Genomic DNA, 22,716 nt, shown 5'->3' on the forward strand with positions numbered 1-22,716 from the left:
ATTAATTCATTGCTGGATAAGTAATAGTTAAATTAAAATTATTTAGATAAGTGTAATGTTTGTAGTTGACCACATGGTGGCAACATTTGGCTGTTAATGTTATACCTGACTTTTCAGGTGTTACAATTAGCTGTGCAGGTGTGACTTATTTTGGGTATATAAGAAGTGAATCAGTGTCTGTTTGTTATGCAAGATTAAGGACTTGTGTCCGAAACGTTGCTGATTTTTTGATCTTGGCTCAATAAAGAAAATTATTCACTGAACTTGGTGGTGCGACTACTATCTCTTGCTACATTTACTGGGGGTATTGTGCAGTGCCCCTGTGTTTGCACACCTTAGATCCCAGGTGCTGGACTTTGAGAACTTTTCACTATTTTGTCTGCAAGTTGTTCCTTTGCACTGGAGATCATGGAAACAATACAAGAGAATATAGAGCCTAAGACATTTGGATATACAGACATGGAGGCCGCGAGAATTACCACTTTGACTCGTGGCTCAAGGGACTTTCTGAAGTCTTCACCTTCACAGGCAGTAGGTAAAAAGCTTGAATATTTAAGCAAAAAACATGTGGCTTTTGAGCTGCATGCAGTGACTTTGGCTGAATACCATAGGGTGAAACGTATCCCAAAAGGATTACGTATGCATACCAGACCCACTTTGATGACAGATAACCAAGAATACTGCCAGAAATTTGAGATGATTCTGAATAAATGCAGTTTTGATTTGATGGTGTTAACTGTGGAGTGTTTGCAAAAAGAGATCGATAAACAGAGTGCACAGATAGAAGAGATGAAGAAGGAATTGGCTGCAAACTTACCCGGTACAGAGATGGAGTCATTGATTTCTTCCCTGGACACACAGATGGATACTTTGAAAAAAGAGATCCAGGAACGGAAGAAACAGAAGTTTGCCCGGGATGAGAGTGACTACACTACCGGAACTGTTTACCGCTGGCTGAGTGATCCAAGGAACAGATTTGGAGGGGACACTTCCGGTTTCCGGCGCCGCAGACAACGCAAGTCCGGGACAAGACAGAGCTCCAATAGTTCGGAGGGCACAACTTCTGAGTCCGGGTCGGGGGAATCAGGCACGGAACAACACACAAGCGACGTGGAGGCAGGAAACACAAGTGGAATCGCCAAAGGAAGCATGAAGCGTCAACCGGGAGCTTCAGGCAGTCAGAGAGTGAAAACCCGCAGAAACAAAATGTAACTATTAATTTAAGCAATGTTACACTTACATCTACAGAACAGGGTTTGCTCGATAAGGGCCTCTCCTACTGCCCACAAAACAAAGGGGACAGCTTTGAGCTACAAAAGGACTTAAATCGGTTCTTTAGAACTTTAAAACTTAAAAGCTTTTTTTCTGAAATGCCTGATGTTGCAAGTGGTGGGAAGAGAGATGTTCACACTGTAACTGATAGAGCATTGAATTTGAACATACTAGGTCTTTCGAATAAAAGTGTATTTACACCTGTGCAGGTAAATCCTGGGGTACAAACATATATACAATTGGTACAAAATGATATTGTAGCTTTGGATAAAAAAACTGGGTCACATACTAATTATTTAAAGTACAATAAGAATTTTACATCTAAGGATAAATGTGCTTTAGATAATCTAAGTAAGAATAAACAATTGGTGGTGAAAAGTGCGGATAAGGGTGGGTCAATTGTTTTATTAGACAAAAAATATTATGTCCAAGAAATTAAAACACAATTATCTGATATTAATGTGTATAAACAATTGACCCACAACCCTATCTTTGAGATAAAAAAGGAGATTGAGGCTTGTGTTCGATTTGCATTTAATAATGGCATTATTGATAAGGATGTGAGAAGGTTTTTACTAGAATCTGAGGACATCACTCCTGTGATGTACACTCTGCAAGCACCTCCTGGCCGCCCAATTGTGGCCGGCATGGGCTCAGTATTGTCCAAGGTATCAATATATTTGGATAAGGTTCTTAGACCCTTTGTTAACTCTAATTCATACATCCAAGACACACGAGATTTTCTAGCTAAATTGCGTGATTTGTATCTAGGGGATAATAAATGCATTCTTTTTAGTCTGGATGTGACATCGCTGTATACAGCTATCACACATGAGGCGGGGATTGGAGCAGTGGAGAAAGTTCTGAGTGAATCTGATAGATACACTACTTCACAGGCAGAGTTTATTTTGCAGTTACTTAATATTATTTTAAGGTGTAATTATTTTCTTTTTGAGGACAATTATTATCTTCAGCTCCAAGGGACCGCCATGGGTTCCAATGTCGCTCCCACATACGCAAATATTTTTATGAATATGTTTGAGGAACATTTTGTTTATAATAATTCTTTATTTTTATCATATGGCGCCACCTGGTGGCGCTATATTGATGATGTGTTTGGGGTGTGGGGGGGCGACATTGGAACCCTGGTAAATTTTGTGAATGAATTAAATGCAGCAACTAGTCACATTAGATTTAAGTTAGTCTATAGTGAGGAGAGTGTTGTATTTCTGGACACAGTTGTGTCAAAGTGTAAATCAGGTCTAACTGTGGACCTTCATAGGAAAGATACAGATTGCAACACTCTCCTGCACTATAAAAGTGCACACCCCCCTTCACTGGTAAGATCTTTACCCAGGAGCCAGTTTTTACGTGTAAGGCGTATTGTGTCTGATGAAACAGTGGTTAAAGACAGGCTTAAAGAAATGGGGGATCGTTTCCTACAAAGGGGTTATCCATGTGAATTAATTGAGACTGAATTTAGGAATGCATTAAACACCCCTAGAGAGTTGTTATTGGAAAAGAAAAAACCTATGATGGATGATAATAAAAAAAGCCCTAGATTAGTTTTTGTAAGTCAATTTGCCCCTTGGAATCAACAGGTTATGAAGATTATTCGTAGGCATTGGCACATTTTGAGCACCTGTAATCCTAATATTCAGGAATTTAAGATTCCCCCTATGCCAGCTTTTAAACGAGGAAAAAACATAAAAGATGTTCTGGTAAGGGCAGATATTGGTCCATCTAAGAGACCAGTTCAAACTTATTTTGGTAAGAAAAATCTGGGTAGTTTTCCCTGTTTAGGGTGCTCAAATTGTAACAGTATTATTAAAGGGCCAACATTCAGTCATCCAAATACTGGCAAAAAATATTTCATTAAGGGACACTACACTTGCAATACTGATTTTGTGATATATTTGATTAAATGCCCATGTGGGCTGGGTTATGTGGGCGAGACCTCCCAGTGCGTCAAAGAACGCATAGTTCAACACAAAAGTAGCATTAGAACCAAGAAAAAGGATGCCCCAGTTGCCCATCATTTTTTGTCTGCAGGGCATAATCTAAGCCAATTAAGGTTCCAGATTTTGGAACAAGTGCAACATCCTAGAAGAGGAGGTGATAGAATTAAATTATTACAAAAACGTGAAGCGTATTGGATTTATGAATTAGGGACATTATCTCCAGGGGGCATGAATAAAGAATTAGATTGGTCAATTTTTCTGTAGGGATCTTTATGAAAATCTTTATTAAATAAAATGTTTACATCTATCTTTGTTAATATGTAGTATGAAGGAACAAGTTAAAATCATATACTGCTTGAGAGTCTGCACTGTACATAGATATATTTTAGACTATGTATTAATTCATTGCTGGATAAGTAATAGTTAAATTAAAATTATTTAGATAAGTGTAATGTTTGTAGTTGACCACATGGTGGCAACATTTGGCTGTTAATGTTATACCTGACTTTTCAGGTGTTACAATTAGCTGTGCAGGTGTGACTTATTTTGGGTATATAAGAAGTGAATCAGTGTCTGTTATGCAAGATTAAGGACTTGTGTCCGAAACGTTGCTGATTTTTTGATCTTGGCTCAATAAAGAAAATTATTCACTGAACTTGGTGGTGCGACTACTATCTCTTGCTACATTTACTGGGGGTATTGTGCAGTGCCCCTGTGTTTGCACACCTTAGATCCCAGGTGCTGGACTTTGAGAACTTTTCAGTGTTATAAAGGTGAAAGCAGAGAATATGAGAGATGAGTACATGAATAACCTACAGGAGGAGGCTAAGGGACAAGTCCCTGCAACACCGGAGAGGGGGGGGGGTTATGGCTCAAATACATAAGGACATATTGTGCCAATAACCAAGCACTCAAATACCCCAGTAACCACAATCGATAAGCAGAAGGGGTAACGGGTCGCACATAGGTCTAAGAACCCCTATCAGTGTAGAAACTGTAAAAAACTGGGTAGCACAGGGAGGTGGGAAGGATTAAAGGCTTTTGTTACTTTGGGGTTCTTTGCCACCTCCTAATAACAAGAATTCAATCCCAAATGTCAAGGCTCATTGACACTCACCATCAAATGCAAGAAAATGTAATTTTATGCCCCCCTCCAAAAAGAGATGAAAATACCTCAGTAGATTGTGATCAACACCTAAATGAGTTTTAAAAACTAAAAATCAATTTGTAAAGAAATATACTTCAATAGAGTAGAAATAAAAAACGAAGATATTAATAAAAAATGATGATATTAATCCAACTTGATTAATGGAAAATGTATGTGTGAAAATTAATAAATATGGAACTATGTAAAAAAAGATGATATTGAGGCTGTACAACCATCCCAACTAACAATACTAAAAATCTAAAAGTATATTTAAACAAAAGCCGATAAATCTCAAAGTTCAAACCTTCTAGAAACAGAATACACAACTTGAATCCAAAAAGAAATATATTGCTGTGGCATGACATACTGTATGCGTTTGTGCCAGATGTTTGATCCAAAATGTGTTCCCTTCAACTAAATGGTGTTCTAGACACTGTCTAGAGAGACAGTTTTGGAAAAACAATTTTCAATTTACAGCAGTAGTCAACTATTCCGAATTTGTTTACTTGCAAAAATAAAAAAAATAAAATGTATTCTTACCTGATAAATGTATTTCTTTTTTGACACGGATCATCTTAATTACTAATGGGATATTCACCTCCTGGTCAGCAGAAGGAGGCAAAGAGCACCACAGCAGAGTTGTTAAATAGCTCCTCCCTTCCCTCCCACTCCAGTCATTCGACCGAAGCTAGGAAAAGAAAGGAAAAGCCAAGGTGCAGAGGTGTCTGAAGTTTACCATAACGCAAAACCTGTCTTACAAAAAACAGGGTGGGCCGTGGACTCCTCGTGTCAAAAAAGAAATACATTTATCAGGTAAGCATTAATTTTCCTTTCTTTTTTAAGACACAATGAGTCCACGGATTATCTTAATTACTAATGGGATCCAATACCTGAGCTACAGTACACAGATGATACGGGAGGGATAGGACAGAGAACCTAAACAGAAGGCACCACTGCTTGAAGAACCTTTCTTCCAAAAGCGGCCTCAGCCGAGGCAAAAGTGTCAAATTTGTAGAACTCTGAAAAAGTGTGAAGAGAGGACCAAGTTGCAGCCTTGCAAATCTGTTCCACAGAAGATTCATTTTTGAATGCCCATGAGGAAGAACAGCCCTCGTGGAATGAGCTGTAACCCTCTCGGGAAGTTGCTGTCCAGCAGTCTCATATGCAAAACGTATGATACTCTTCAGCCAAAAAGAAAGAGAAGTAGCTGTAGCTTTCTGTCCCTTACGGTTTCCAGAGAAAATCACAAATAAAGAAGAAGACTGATGAAAGTCCTTAGTCGCCTGTAAGTAAAACTTTAAAGCAAGGACTACGTCTAAATTGTGCAGAAGTCGTTCTGAGTAGGAGGATTAGGACACAAAGGAGGAACAATAATTTCCTAATTAATGTTCAGACCAAAAACAACCTTAGGAAGAAATCCTAATTTAGTACGTAAAACTACCTTATCTGAATGGAAAATATGGTAAGGAGATTCGTATTGTAATGCTGAGAGCTCTGACACTCTGCGAACTGAAGAAATAGCAACCAGAAATAAAACTTTCCAAGACAACTTATTATCTAAGGAATGCATAGGCTCAAATGGAACCCCTTGAAGAACTTTGAGAACTAAATTAATAATCCATGGAGGAGTAACTGGTTTGAACACAGGCCTGATCCGGACCAAGGCCTGACAAAAGGATTATACATCTGGGACATCCGCCAGACATTTGTGTAACAGAATAGAGAAAGCTGAGATTTGACCCTTTAGGGAACTCGTCGAACCTTGCTCCACACCCTCTTGGAGAAAAGACAAAATTCTAGAAATCCTAACTCTACTAAATGAGTAGCCTTTGGATTCACACCAATAAATATATTTGCGCCAAATCTTATAGTAAATCCTCCTAGTTACAGGCTTACGAGCCTGAATCATGGTCTCTATGACCGAGTCAGAAAACCCCTGCATGGATAAAATTAAGCGTTCAATCTCCAAACAGTCAGCTTCAGAGAAGCTAGATTTGGGTGAAGGAAGGGTCCCTGAATCAGAAGGTCTTTACTCAACGAGAATCTCCAAGGTGGTAGAGAAGACATCCCCACTAGATCCGCATACCAAATCCTGCGCGGCCAGGCTGGTGCTATGAGGATCACCGAAGCCCTCTACTGTTTGATTCGAGCAATTACCCGAGGAAGAAGAGCAAACAGAGGAAATAGGTATGCTAGACTGAAGGACCAAGGAACCGCCAGAGCATCTATCAGTTCCGCCTGGGGGTCCCTCGACCCGTATCTCGGAAGCTTGGCATTCTGACGAGATGCCATGAGATCCAGTTCCAGCTGACCCCAAATGAGAATCAGATCGGAGAACACCTTCGGATGGAGTTCCCACTCCCCCGGATGAAAAGTCTGCCTGCTCAGGAAGTCCGCCTCCCAGTTGTCCACCCCTGAGATGTGGATCGCCGACAGACAGCATGAATGGGCCTACGCCCACTGAATTATCTTGGATACCTCCATCTCTAAGGAACTACTTGTTCCTCCCTGATGATTGATGTAAGCCACTGAAGTTATATTGTCCGACTGGAACCTGATAAACTTGACCATGGTTAACTGCGGCCAGGTCAGAAGAGCATTGTAGATGGCTCTCAGTTCCAGAATGTTTAAAGGGTGAACAGACTGAGTGAGTCCAAATTCCCTGCACCTTTAGGGAGCCTCAGACTGCTCCCCACCCCAGAAGGCTGGCGTCTGTTGTCACAATCACCCAAGATGGTCTGCGAAAGCAGGTTCCCTGGGAAGGATGATCCAGAGACAACCACCATTCGAGAGAGTCCCTTGTCTCCTGTTCCAGAGTTAACCGAGGATAATCTCCATTCCATTGCCTGAGCATGCTTAACTGCAGAGGTCTGAGATGGAAACGAGCAAATGGGATGATGTCCATTGCTTGGGATGATGTCCATTGCTGCCATCATCAGCCCCATTAGCTACATGCACTGAGCCACTGACGGCCGAGGAGTGGACTGAAGAACTCGGCAGGTATCTATAATCTTTGATTTCCTGACTTCTGTCAGAAAAATCTTCATGGCCAATGAGTCTATAACGGTTCCCAAGAAAATGACTCTTGTACATGGGACTAGGGAACTCTTTCCCAAATTTACCTTCCACCTGTGAGTTCTCAGGAAAGATAACACTATGTCGGTGTGGGATCTTGCTAGTTGAAACGTTGACGCCTGGACTAGAATATCGTCCAGATAAGACGCCACCCCTATGCCCCTTGACCGAAGTACCGCCAACAGAGACCCCAGAACCTTTGTGAAAATTCTGGGAGCAGTGGCCAGGCCGAAAGGGAGAGCCACAAACTGGAAGTGTTTGTCTTGAAAGGAGAATCTTGGAAACTTGTGATAATCCCTGTGAATAGGAACATGTAGGTATGCGTCCTTTAAATCCACAGTTGTCATGAACTGACCCACATGGATTAAGGGTAGAATGGAACGAATAGTTTCCATCTTCAAGGACGGTACTCTGAGAAATTTGTTTAGACTCTTTAGGTCTAAAATTGGTCTGAAGGTTCCCTCCTTTTTGGGAACCACGAACAGATTGGAATAAAAACCCTGACCCTGTTCCTGTACTGAAATTGGAACAATCACTCCCAGGACAACGAGGTCTCTTACACAATGTAAGAACGCCTCTCTTTTCATCTGGTCTGCAGATAACCTTGAAAGAAGAAACCTGCCTCTGGGAGGAAAACTTTTGAACTCAAATTTGCATCTCTGAGACACTATTTCTATTGCCCAGGGATCCAGAACATCCCGAACCCAAGCCTGAACGAAGAAGGAAAGTCTGCCCACTAACAGATCCAGTCCCGGATCGGGGGCATGCCCTTCATGCTGTTTTGGATTCAATAGCAGGCTTCTTGGATTGTTTACCTTTGTTCCAAGACTGGTTGGGTCTTTATGTAGACTTAGATTGCTCCTGCTTAGAGGAAGAGGAAGGATTTCCCTTGAAATTTTGAAAGGAAAGAAAATTACTCTGTCGTCCCTTTTGTTTGTTTCTCTTATTCTGAGGATGGAGATGACCCTTACCTCCCGTAATATCAGAGATAATATCCGTTAGTCCAGGTCCAAACAAGGTTTTCCCCTTGTAAGGAATTGCTAGAAGCTTAGACTTAGATGACACGTCCGCAGACCAAGGTTTTAACCATAAGGCTCTGCGGGCTAGGACAGAGAAACTCAAACTCTTAGCTGCCAGTTTAATAATCTGAAGGGAAGCGTCCGTAATAAAAGCATTAGCTAGCTTCAGAGCTTTTATCCTGTCTTGGATCTCCTCCAAAGAAGTCTCGGTCCTGAGAGAATCGAACAAAGCGTCAAACCAATATGCTGCTGCACTAGTGACTGTAGCAATGCACGCAGCAGGTTGTAATAGCAGACCTTGGTGAACATAAATCTTTTTAAGTAAACTCTCTAACTTCTTGTCCATTGGATCTTTGAAAGCACAACTATCCTTTATAGGAATAGTGGTTCTCTTGGCTAGAGTGGAAATAGCTCCTTCCACCTTAGGAACTGTTTGCCAAGCCTCCTTGAAAGAGTCAGCTATGGGAAATATCTTCATAAAAATAGAGGAGGGAGAAAAAGGAATGCCTGGTATCTCCCACTCCTTAGTAACGATCCCTGAAGCTTGCTTTGGAACCGGAAATACATCTGAGAAAGAAGGAACTTCGAAATATCTGTCTAATTTACTAGACTTCGCAGGGGCAACCACAACCGTGGAGTCACAGTCGTCTAAAGTAACCAAAACCTCCCTGAGTAACAGACTGAGGTGTTAACTTAAACCTAAAAGTTACAACCTCTGAGTTCGTCAGAGACAATAAACCTTCTGAATCTGAGATTTCACCCTCAGATGAAGCAGCAGTACCCTCCTCTACATGGCCTTGGGAGGGTACCTCCGAAACTGCAACAATTGCATCAGGACTTACTGAATGTCTGGATTTCCTTTTACGGTTGCCCTGCAACATTGGGAAAGCAGACAATACATCAGAAATTGTAGAAGACATAAGAGTAGCAATGTCTTTTAAAGTAACTCCAGCGGGAGCTATAGCAGAAGTGCAGGGCACTGCTTGTGCGGGCGGTAAATTTTGAGACGCTTGGGGAGAAAGCTGCGGCATACCTCATCATTAGACTCTTGGACAGTATCCACCTGTTAAAAGATTTGCTTAGAAAAAAAATATTTTCCCTGTAGTTTAAAGTCCTCTCAATACAACAGGGACAGAAAGGGATAGGTGGTTCCACATTTGCATTAAAACACAAGGAGCAAGTAACACTTTGCAAGTCTCCTTGGTCCATACTGAATCACAATAGTATAATTATGCAATACAAACTTTAACTTTACCTAAAAAAGTTTGAATGCCAAAAACGTTACTGTTCCTTTAAATTTAAAAGTGCAACTTTTTTACTGCACGGTAACAAAAACGTACCCATAAACGAATAAAGGAAAAAATAATTAGAATTATGACACCCCTACACCTCAGCAACTCTGCTGAGGCGCCTACCTGCCAACCGGACTTCACTATCCCCCTTGAGGAACAGGATCGATCCAGAACAACCGCACCAACAAAACCGGAACACAAGTACTACCGCCTGCTTCAAGTATTAGAAAAACCATGTGGTTCTAGTGATATGCTCTCCAGACGTCTCTATCACAGCAGGTGTACAGAGTACTGCGCAGATACAGGAAGCACGCAAATTTTAAGCCCCGCCCATCGTGGGCGTTACTGTTTAACTCCCGACCGGCTTATCTACTTGTTTAAGCCGTAGGAAAATAATAAACCACCAGAGCAAAAAATAAAAAGCAGCTTAACTCCCAGCCCTAGTGCCTGCAGAGATTGCTGTCCAAATACCCTCCAATAAAGAGAGCTTGAAGTCCCAAACATACAAAGCACCTATCAAATGAGCCTTATATGTTTAATTAATTAATTAAATTGAAGTGCCCACTTTTCTCTGAGTTAATGTCCTAGACCCCAGAAAAACAAAGTCAGCACTTGCCTCTACAATCTTCCCGACAGCAGGGCAGCTCAGCAGGTTTATGAGGGCCTCTCCCTCACATAGCCCTGTGGATGAGGATGCAGCCTGAGTAATCTTACTTAAGCCATCGGGGTTAGGGCAGCATCAATGTATGGGAGGCACAGTGAGAATTATGTCCCACAAGTTCCCATTGCTTTAAAGCCACCAAAGCTCTGCTGACGAGACTGATATGGACTTCGGCTACACCCTAGAACAAAGCAGCACAATCTTGCACTACTTTAAAAATAATAAACTCTTGATTGAAGAATCTATACTAACACCTCACTTTACCTCTTCCTATCACTAACGTAGGCAAAGAGAATGACTGGAGTGGGAGGGAAGGGAGGAGCTATTTAACAGCTCTGCTGTGGTGCTCTTTGCCTCCTCTGCTGACCAGGAGGTGAATATCCCATTAGTAATTAAGATGATCCGTGGACTCATCGTGTCTTAAAACTGAAATAAAGTGATTGGGAGACCATGAATGGCCTCTATCTTCCTGGAAGAAGACCTGAAATTGAGGGTGTATTGGCTTCTACAAACATTTGGAGACATCAGAAACATAAAATAGTTAAATAAGATTTTATTGTATCTGCTACTTACTATTTTGTGATTTGTGATTTTGTGATTTGCTTCACCCACAGATTTGTTATTTTTCTAAGGTTTATAAGATTAGCCTTGCCAAAGTGAAAAAATAAAGAGCAATCCAGAGTGTATATAAAACGTAGTGTTTATTGGATTATTCCACTTAAAAATATATATAGGTCAAATAGCAACAGGCAGCACCTTGGGGCTGGCAGGCTTACGCGTTTCGGCATTGCGCCGTAGTCATAGCATAGCTATTGTGCCGTAGTCATAGCTACGCAATGCCGAAACGCGTAAGCCTGCCAGCCCCGAGGTGTTCATGCATCTCCTTTGTGCTGCCTGTTGCTATTTGACCTATATATTTTTAAGTGGAATAATCCAATAAACGCTACGTTTTATATACACTCTGGATTGTTATTTATTTTTTCACTTTGGCAAGTATATTTATGGCCTGTTAGAGCATCCAGTATCCTGCCTGGACTCCCTCTCAGCACACCTTTTTTCCCCTGGACAAAAGGAACACACACTATTCAGGTATTGAGTGGCCTGAGAGTACGTGGATCGATCCAGTGCGTACACTATCTTCACGCTTTCATATCAGGACACTGATTGGTGGTTCCCTAGACAACGACATCGTCGTCAGCTAGCACCGAATACGTCCCACCCACTGACGGATTGGACCCCATGTGATGGAGGTTGGGTTTGGAGTGGCGCGTAGCTGTGAGTAGGGACGCCGAGGACATGGAACACAGAGAACTCCTATGGTGATCACACAAGTCAGCGGCTTGGACTGTAAGTTGCAAGGACTCTATCTATGGTGGAGAGACACCTATGCTGAAGCTTTATACATATGGCTCTTCTAGATACATGCTTTTCCAGTTACAGCTGTATAAATGCTTGATGTATGGATACTACTATTACATTGTGAACCTCATTACTATTTGAAAGTGTGTGTATTTTACCTTCAGTTCATTTTGGGAGCTACAAATTTTCGACGTGCTTTTTGGAGAGTTGAGACATATATATTGTATTCACATATATTTTGTTCAGTTATAGAGACATTTCTCCCACACCCCTCTTTGGTTCATTGTTATAAGATTAGCCATCATACACCAGACTTGGCTAATGCCTAGTGTAATCCAAGAAAACAGAATTCACAATACATATGAATAACTGTGAACAGTTAAACAGTAGAAAATATAAGGTAATATATTAACATTTTTATTGTAAACAGTATGATTTCTGCATTAAAACAAAACAATATTGCACTAAACTAGTACTGGTGCGCAATGTCTAGTATTTATTTCATATCTATACGTTATTCACTCACTTGTGTGTACTGGATAATCATATGGGTAAGTAACCAATACAGAACCACCATCTAAAACTACGGAGAGGGTGAAATCCTGCTTCAGGATCAGGCCATCAATGATAGCATTGGTCTCTTTCTCCCTCTCTCCAGCAGAACCAGAAGAATTGCCTAGAAGAAGAAAACAGTATGAAAGACGTTTGATGGGCAATGTCTGTAATATATGATAATTTATTCTAGTATTGTACACCCTGAAAGGAACAGAAATACTCCTAAGCAATACTGTATTTTACATTTAATGATTTAGACAGAGCATACAATTTTAAACAACTTTTAAGTGCACACGTGCAAACAACAATTCATACAACCTTGATGTGCATTAGTTAGTAGTTGGTTAGCAACTAAGGGACAGGAAAACCAGTTTGAAAAAAAGCAGGAAAGTAATACATCATTTATAAAGCTGCATTGCTTATTGCAACATTTTACTCTCATATGAATGTACATTATCATGCAGCTTACAATTTGTGTCTAATGTCCCTTTAAAAAGATTGACGTCCATCCATTTTAAGGGGACACTAAAATCAAAATTAAACTTTCATGATTCATATAGAGCAATTCTACTGTTTAATGGCACTTAGTTATATAAATCATACGAGCTCCTTACTTATAAAGTCAGAATCCAGATTCTTGTCATTGGCATTGTTTTGGCCTACAGTTGAAGAACATTCTTTCTCTTTTGCTCTGTAGCGTCCATCAGGATTCACCAAAGGCACAATAACAATTCTTGTTCTGTCAATAAGCTAAACATAGAAGAGAATGATAACTCTAAGCTTATTTAACAGGAAAACATTGGGCCCTTAGCAAAGCATAGACATATAAAAGGTTAATAAGTTAATATGGGTTCACCAAAGTAAAAAAATAAAATGAAAACATAATTTATTCTTACCTGATGAAATTAATTTCTTTCTTAGTTGTGAGAGCCCACAAGGTCTTACTCATCTGGCCACCAGGAAGAGGCAAATATACCCTATCAAAGCTTTATGTATCCCTCCTACTACTTTTTTTTTTTTAAACCATTTATTTAATTTCCAGAAATGTATACAGAGTAAATTTTAGCACATTTGCTTTTATCATGCACCACGCAGGGTAAATAATGATCAAATGCGGATTCGTACATTGAATAGAAATAAAAAGAGAAAAAAAAACATAAGCATTATCCATCTATATATAATAAAGCAAGACCCTCGTTACTTGTATACAGACTGGAAGTTTTCTATTTACCATAAAAACCAATAACAAGACATACAAAAACCGAGGGAAAAAAAAAAAAAAGAGAGAAGAAAAAAAAAAAAAAAAACTGGCGCTGCACATGATTTATTGCCTTTTATGCCTGGATACGTTCTATGTCTCTTCTAAGAGAGAAACAGTTACAATTAGTTTCTATGACCTGTGGGGGCAAGGATAAGGTTCTGTATATTACCAGGGTAAAGCTTAAGTATGGGATTCCATTTACTAAAAAATTCCTCAGCCCTGCCTTTAGAATAGAAGTGAGTATTATATGTTTCGAAAATTATTTGCTGAAGCAACAAATTACGAAAATGTGTAAATTTAAATGTATGCGGCTCTTTCCAATTCTTAAGAATCAAAATTCTAGTTGCCAAAATTATTGTGTTTAATACACTAATATTCTTTGGTTTCGATAATATCTGGTGAGGATGGATAAGAAAAATTACATGGAAGGCTTGAATTTTAAAATTATCCTGATAATGCTTTTTATGCCATAAATTAATCTTGCCCCAAAATTGATTGACCTTTGGACATTTAAAAAACATATGAAGCACATCAGCATTTGTAATACTACATTTTGGACACTTTGGAGTTGTGACAACGAAGAATTTAGCTATTTTAGCTGGAGTTAAATATGCATTGTGTAATAATTTAGTATGCGATTTTATCCAGCTAGTTGGGATATTTAATTTTCTAAGGGCTGAAAAGCTGAGGCTTATATTAGAGGATTCAAATTGGGGGAAAAATTTAAGCCAAAAAGCCGACAATTTATAGAGAGGGAGCTGTGCTTGTTTTGCCAGCATAATATTATATAAGAGGGCAATAGTGCATTTGCCGTCCAATTTTTTTTTAATGATTTTATTTATCTCAGACTATTGATAATATTCCTCCCCACGAAACTCTTGAGAATTAATGTAATGACGTGTTTGAAAAAATGCAAATAGACTATGTTTAGGGAGTTGAAACATATTTAAGAGATCATTATAGGGAAGAATGTCTCCAAAAGGGGAGATTAGTTGTTGAATATATTTAAGTCCTTTTTGAGACCAAACTCGGTAAATATCACAATGTATACCTGGGGTAAATTGTGGGTTACCTTGTATCAGTAAAAAGGCGGAGGATCTATAATCTATATCCAGTATATTGCAACTTTTTTGCCAGGCTATTATTATGTTTCTGAATGATAATAAGTTTGAAATATTTGCCGGTATTTTGTTGATCGGACAATGGAGGAGAGCCTTTAAGGAAAAAGGGGATATACAATTATTTTCTATTTCTACTGTAGCAATTTTGTTTGCTTCTGTGATCCAATCCAGGGCAATTTTGACTAGAGTGGCCAGATTGTACATTTTAATATCTGGAAGGGACAGACCACCATCCCTCTTATTTTGTGAGAGTTTGGCTATTGATATTCGGGGTCTGTGCCCTTTCCATAAAAATTGAGAACATACGGAATAGAATTTGCGTATCTCTTTATTGGGAATAAAAACTGGGAGATTTTGTAATATATATAGTATACGCAGAAATATTATCATTTTAATTAAATTAATTCGTGTTATAAGGGATAAAGGAAGGGAGGCCCAATTTTTCAAATCTACAATAGCTTTTTCTAATATTGGTATGAAGTTTAATTTGTACCACAAATTCGGGTTTTTATGTAATGTAATGCCAAGATATTTAATGCTATCTGTGTTTTTAAAACAGTGGTTTAAATAGCTTCCTCTCTTTTTTTGTACCCACAAAATTTCACTTTTTTGAGCATTAATTTTATAGCCCGAAAAAGAACTAAAAAAGGTCAGATGTTTAAGAATTTTCGGGATAGAATTAGACAAGTTTTCTAAAAATATAAGCAAGTCATCCACGTAAAGCGATAGTTTAAAAGTCGTAGAGCCAATCCGGATTCCTGTTAGTTTTTTCCTTAGCCAGATAGCGAGGGGTTCGATAGAAATATTAAATAATAAAGGGGATAATGGACATCCTTGTCTCGTACCTCGACCAAGGAAAATTGTGTCAGACAAAGTACCGTTAATAAGCAATGAGGAATATGGATTACAATAAATTTTTTAGATAAATTTAGCAAAATGTCCTTTGATACCAAAATGGTCCAATGAACATAGCAAATGATCCCAGGATATGGTGTTGAAAGCCTTTTCGGCGTTGACGGATAGGATAGCTTTATCTGAACCTGATTCCTTTTGAAGAGAGTTCTGGTTCCAAAAATAGTCTAATACAATTTCAGCTCTACGGAGGTTAGAGGATACATTACGGCCCAGCATGAACCCAGTTTGATCTGCATGGATTATTTTATGCAAAAGATTTTTCAATCTGTTGGCTAAAATAGTGAGGAGAATTTTGTAGTCCGCATTTAACACGGATATGGGTCTATATGATGAGGGAAGTTCAGGGTCCTTATCTATTTTGTAAATAAGAGTTATATTTGCAGCCGAGAAATAGTTCGATATTGTGGAATCAGATAGGAAATAATTATTGTAGAATACTTGCAAAAAAGTCACTAATTCTTCAGAGAGTGCTTTATAAAACTCTATTGGGATCCCGTCTGGCCCCGCTGCCTTATTCATTTTTGCATTTTTAATAACTGACACTATTTCTTGCGTAGAAATTGGAGTATTAAGAATTTCTAAGTCTATTGCAGATAATTGAGAGATTTTTAAATTAGCCCAGAATATATCTCTATTAATGGTATCTATGTCTTGTGTTGCATATAATTTCTGAAAATGATTAAAAAATGCGGTTCTGATATCTTGATTCTCAGTATATCTCATCTGGTTAACTTTAATAGCAGACACAAAGTTCCTGCTTTTATCATTCTTGACAATTTGTGCCAGGTATTTGGCTGAATATCCATAACGACCTTTGAATCGGTTAGATAGTTTATTTTCCGCCTCTAAACATTGTTGTTTAATAAAGATGTCTCTTGCAGTTCTGCTTTCCGTATATACTGACCAGTTGTGCCTAGTGGGTTGAAGTTTATATCGGTTAAAAGAATTCTTTACCTGATTAGATAATTGCTTTTCTTTTAATAGCTATTTCTTTTTATAGTGAACCATATAGGCCTTAACTTGTCCTCTAAGAACAGCATTAAAGGCTTCCCAAAAAAATTCTGTTTTATTGTGGTAAGAGAAATTATTCCGACAATAATCTTGCCATTGGTTGTTTAACCACTGTATAAATTTAGTATTACGCGAGAGATAACGAGGAAAACTAAAACTATGAGAGCTTGCTCTTTGACCTGAATATATATCGAGCGAGATTATCGCATGGTCTGAGATAAGAATATCATGAATCTTAGGTATTAAATCTGAAAAGAGTATTTGTTCTGAGATAAGAATATAATCAATTCTGGAAAAGGTGGCGTACGATTTAGACTCAAAAGTAAAGGAGGTGACATCGGGGAATTTGATTCTCCAGATATCATTGAGCTTAAGAGAAAAGCAAAAATTCTTAAAATATTTAGTAGATTTATTGGCATGTTTTTTATTCATAAACAGTTTGTCCATTTTAGGGCAAAGAACCATATTAAAGTCACCCTCCGACCACCAGTCTGGTACTACAATATGGGAATAATTTCTTTTGGATTGTGTTACAAAATGATCTAGCAAAATGATTTGGACCATAAATGTTTCAAAGAATATAGGGAAGACCATTTATAGTTATATGTATTATTATAAACCTATTACCAGGGTCCAATTCTGTAGCTGTAACTTGATAATCTAATTTTTTATTAATTAGAATTGCTACACCACATTTGCGATTAGTACATGGGGTCGTTATGACTTTACCTACCCATCGTGACTTAAGTTTAGGAAGTTCATTAATTTTGAGCTGTGTCTCTTGTAAAAATAAAATATCGGGTAAGTGTTTACCTAATTGAACTATGATCTGTTTTTGTTTCATAGGAGATGTTATTCCACCCACATTCCAGGATAGAATTTTAATTGGTGTTGACATATCTATACATTACCAGATAAAAATGAATCATAATATAGAAGGAAGGAAAGAAGAGAAAAAAAAACGGGGACCTATAAAATAATAATAAAAAAAAAAAGCCGGAATCCCCTATCTATAGACACCGGGAGGTGTATTATATCATATGCATCATCATTATTAAAACTGAAAAAAGTATACAAAAAGATATATTTGACAGCTGTTACCATTGCACACGGTATTAATAATACCAACTAGGCCTGGTTTTTAAAAAAGAAAAGTGATTTAAGTTTTATATTGTCTCAGAAAGTTTCTGGCTTCTTGACTATTATTCAAATTGTCTATTTTACAGTTGTTTTCTACAATAATTTTAGCAGAGTATACCATTCTTACTTTATAACCTTTATCTAACAATTGTGGAAAAAATGGAGACATCTCCCTCCTTTTAATTTGTGTTTCGTTAGAAAAATCTTGAAATAATAATAACTTGTGATTATCAATAGCCAGGGGTGAGTTTTTACGAAAGAGTTGGAGATATTCTAATTTGTCTTGAAAAGTTAACATTTTAAATATGACCATCCTGTCTCGGGGGGACCCATCTTGATTTAGTCTTTTTGGGCCTACTCTGTGTGCCCTTTCTATAGCGATTGGCAGCTTTTCTTTAGTAAATCCTAAGATTTGTGGGAGTAACTGTGAGGTAACATATGAGGTCAGAGTAGGCCGGGATCTCTGGGAGACCTAACAATCTTAAGTTGTTGCGCCTAGCGCGGTTTTCAATATCTTTCCATCCTAACTGTTAATAATGCTATTTTATGATCATGTTTATTGACCAACCCTTCCTGCGTATCCCTCCTACTTCTAATGGAACAACAAATAAGGCAGTTCATAAGAGACCTTCTGTGCTGAAGAAATAGCCAACAAGAACAGGACTTGCCAGGATAGGATCTTGATATCCAAAGAATGCATCAGCTCAAATGGAGGAAGTTGTAAAACTCTAACAATCAAATTAAGACTCCATGGCGGAGAAACTGGTTTAAGCACAGGTCTGATTCTAACCAGAGCCGGATTGAATATCAGGAAGATGAGTAAGCTTCCTATGAAGCAAAAATCTGGCACGTGATAGAACTGGCTGACAAGCTCTTATCAAGGCCCTCCTGAAGAAACTGAAGAATATGTGCAATTCTCACAGAAGTTAAGCTAAGCCATTGAAGATTTTGATAGAAGAATGGACCCTGTATGACTAGATCTGGACGCTGGGGCAGGAACTATGGAAGAACACTGGACATCCGTACTAGGTCAGTGTACCAGGTCCTGTAGGGCCACGTTGAAGCTATCAGTATTGCTGATACAGTCTCCCTTTTGATTCTGGCCACCACTCAGAGAAGAATAACAATTGGAGGTGAGAGTGAGACTGTAGAACAGAACTTAGTGCTCCAAAGCTGTGCATGCAGCCCCAGACTGCTCCATAGTGGGAAATAATGGCAGACCAATTCCCAGTAATAAAGAGATAATGAAATGTTAAAAGGAAACACCAGAGTCCACCAAAGTACCAACCCTCTAACAAGAGTAACAGTGGCATGGCCCCCTAAGAGTCAAATGATCTAAGCCTAACGCTAGACAACAGCCCAGTTGTCCTAAAAATTGGTATGGAAAATTCCTATAGTGGCAATGTATACTATGCTCAAAATGCCGCCCCGCTCCAGTGTAGTACTCTTACCCCCTCCTGAGGTCCGCCGATGAACCGTAGAAACCGTAGCGGAGTCAGTAGCGCTGTGCTTCCTGAAGATGGTTGCACAGTGTGTGAAGGAGGCAGGATGCGTTCCAAAAGTATCCTCCAGTGAGCAGGAAGATGTTTAGCTGCTTCCCCGCCAGGAGTAGAGCAAAAGTGCAATGTTTCCTTCAAGAGTTCAACAACCGCTGCTTCCTTTATCAACTGGGTGACCAGAGCACTAAGGTACCGGAGCAGGGGGGATTTAAAGCAACATACTCCCAAAAAGGATACATATATGCCACAAAAAAGTTAGTGTACACCAACACCACACATACCCCCCTAAGTTATGTAGAGGAACTCCAATGAAAGGAGCAAATAGTATAGAGGGTCCCTCAATGTGCATAAACATCTGCATAAGTAAAATCTCTGAATATGGGGAACAAAACCTTTTGTAAGGTGGACCTCTGTAACAACTAAGTACACCATGTAGCTTGTGGGACCTAGAAAAGTCAGGGTACTTACCCACCTCCAAGTCCCATTCCACTGCTCTATCAGGTGCTAGAATCTCAAGTGTAGTGTAAGACTGTCATGTGCTGTATCTTACAGCGTAGGATCTTGTTGGGAGAGCAACTAGACCAGGCCATACAGGAGAAGGCTAAGGAACTACCCAGTGACAACGGTGGCATGCCTGTGACCAAAACTCCAGAGAGGTTTACATTGAACCTGCAGCACTTTCCTAAATCCCTCTGTTTCAGGAACTATCTATTGAGGGAATACATATTTTTTTTGTTCTAAATCTTGAACACCTCTATCCTTGCCTTCTCCTTGACAAGACAAATAACTAGTGGGAGGAAAGGGGAGGTAGGAAGGACACAAAGTGAATGTAAAGTGAACATGACTGCCTCACGGCATTGTATAGACTTTTAAAAATGAGCTTTAGTTTAATTCATGAATTTTTAATATTTATTTATTTTCTTAAATTTTTACCTTTTTTCTGCTCCGCCGATAAGCGCAGCTCTCCCGCCCGCCATATTGTCCAATTGATTGACAGATGACGATTCTTAAAACTACTAATCCTTGTTTCCCCCCCAGGGCGTTCATCCCCTTTGCATAAAAATGTCTCTGCCCGGGGGGGAAACAAATTGAACCCAAATTTTTTCTTTTGTGATTGAGATGGAGCATGCGATTTTAAGCAACTTTCTAATTTACTCCTATTATCATTTTTTCTTTGTTCTCTTGCTATCTTTATTTGAAAAAGACGACATCTAAGCTAAGGAGCCAGCAAATTTTTGGTTCAGCACAATGGACAGCACTCGTTTATTGGTGGGTGAATTTATAAACCAATCAGCAAGAACAACCCAGGTTGTTCACCAAAAATGGGCCGACATCTAAACTTACATTCTTGCTTTTCAAATAAAGATTCCAAGAGAATGAAGAAAATGTGATAATAGGAGTAAAATAGAAAATTGCTTAAAATTGCATGAATTATCTGAATCACAAAAGAAAAAAATTTGGGTTCAGTGTCCCTTTAAGAACCGTCATCTGTCAATCAATTAGACAATATGGCGAGCGGGAGAGCTGTGCTTATCAGCAGAGCAGTAAAAAGGTAAAAATTTAAGAAAATAAATAAATATAAAAAATTTCATGAATTAAACTGAGGCTCATTTTTAAAAGTCTATACAATGCAGTGAGGCAGTCGTGTTCACTTTAAAGCTCTGGTGTAGGGTGTATTTGCCTCCTCCTAGTGGCCAGGTGATGTAATTCCCAAGAGTACAGTCTTATGGACTCTCAAAACCATTAGAAAGAAAAAGGCACTTCTACCACTGAAGAAACACAATAACATTTTTTACAGAGGTACAAGTTTGTATATTTGCATCTGTAAAATGTGACAGCTTGGAGAGGGAATGGGACCAAGTGTAAACTGAATACTCTTACGTAATTAAGGCAGCATTTACAAGACTTTTAATACAGTATATACATGCAAATTAAAGGTAGTTTTAGATCATTTTTAACCCTTTGAGTGCTAACGACGGCTCTGAGCCATTGCAAATTTTTACACTCAGGTGCTAACGATGGCTCAGAGCCGTCGCTAGCACTCCCCCACCTTGATGGAGGTCTGAGGACCCCATCCACTCCTACCCAGGCGATCTGGCCTGGATACTCACAGGCATCGCCGGAGCTTTCCTCCCCTCACGGTGAAGTCATCGCGCAAATTTATTTAAAACTGACAATTGTCAGTTATAGGGAGATGGTGGCATGCTGCTTAGATGCCTGTATCTCAGAAAAGTAATAGCTATTTTAAATAAATATTGACTTATTTGCATTTCAGAACATAAAAACAAAGGTGCAGGCAGAGAAGACTGTGACTGGCGGGGGGGGGGGGGGGGGATAGTAGTTTTTAATCATTTTATTTTTTTAACAAAAAAAACCCACAAAGACAATTAATAAAAATGTATGGATTTAAGAATAATTCTGAATTTTGGAATCCCAGATTTTGGGGATTTGTGTCTGCATAAAGTTTTTTTCCAAGTGATATTTCATTTCAATGCTTTTACCAAATTAAAGGATACATTTCTTTAGGAAAATTAATAAAATCTAAATAAACTCAAATAAGTAATACTCATAATCAATATGGTCTAAAGTTATCTTAAAGGGACAGTAAAGTCAAAATTAAACATGCATGGTCTAGATGGAACATGCAATTATAAACCACTTTCCAAATTTACGTCAACTATCAAATTTGCTTTGTTCTCTTGGTATTATTTGTTGAAGAGTAATCTAAAGATAACAGGGAAAATATATTTTATTAGCATCAAAGTTTTTATGAATTGCAAATTTGAGCACCAAGAGTAATTTGTTTTAATTTGTAATGCTTTCTGAACAAATATCATTAGCTTTAACATTAGCTCCTGAGTCAGCTTACCTTAGTGATTGCATTGTTCTTCTTGTAGTTTAGACAGAGAAACTCTGCAAATGTCAAAAGAAGTTCAGTTCCAACTGGAGCATTTCCGTGAACTCCAGCAACAAATCTGATCTTTGGTTCTTCAGGTTCTGAGCAATTCGGCTTGTTGGAGATTTCTAGAGACCAAATTTGTCGGAATTCAACACTCTGTCCCAAACTGTGTAAAAAAAAAGTGAAAATAAAACTGGTTGTGAACACATTGGATTTGTGCGAGCCAATACAAAGTTTGTGCTAAACTTCCTGCATTCTCAGAGCAGAAAATAGGACTTTAGTAACAATTTGTCTAGGTGCAGTCAGTTATTGAACACCAGAAAAAAAAAAAAGAAAAGGAAGATGTAGTGAAGATGATACTGATGCAAAACAGACATTGAAGCAGATATCAGATGCCCCAGTTATCTTTTTCCAGTCAATATGTTTGTCTCCATATAACGGCCAAGCAGAGATTTTATTATTTATATTTTAATAACTGGAAGTTTATTGTATATAAAAAAATACAACGTATAAAGCCTTCTGACATTTA

At 38.6% G+C, this 22,716-nt stretch overlaps 1 protein-coding gene across 1 annotated transcript in view; it reads right to left on the reverse strand.

Moving 5' to 3' along the window:
• CPD (carboxypeptidase D) overlaps positions 1-22,716 on the reverse strand; it is a 266,314-nt gene that overhangs the window by 51,590 nt on the left and 192,008 nt on the right. Inside the window, exons 13-15 of the mRNA XM_053706136.1 lie at positions 22,158-22,353; positions 12,956-13,091; positions 12,313-12,462 (exon numbers count right to left, since the gene is read on the reverse strand). Coding sequence (XP_053562111.1) covers positions 12,313-12,462; positions 12,956-13,091; positions 22,158-22,353 — 482 coding nt within the window. The remainder of the gene's footprint in view (positions 1-12,312; positions 12,463-12,955; positions 13,092-22,157; positions 22,354-22,716) is intronic.

Source organism: Bombina bombina, chromosome 3, assembly GCF_027579735.1.
Source record: "Bombina bombina isolate aBomBom1 chromosome 3, aBomBom1.pri, whole genome shotgun sequence".
Taxonomy (NCBI): domain Eukaryota; kingdom Metazoa; phylum Chordata; class Amphibia; order Anura; family Bombinatoridae; genus Bombina; species Bombina bombina.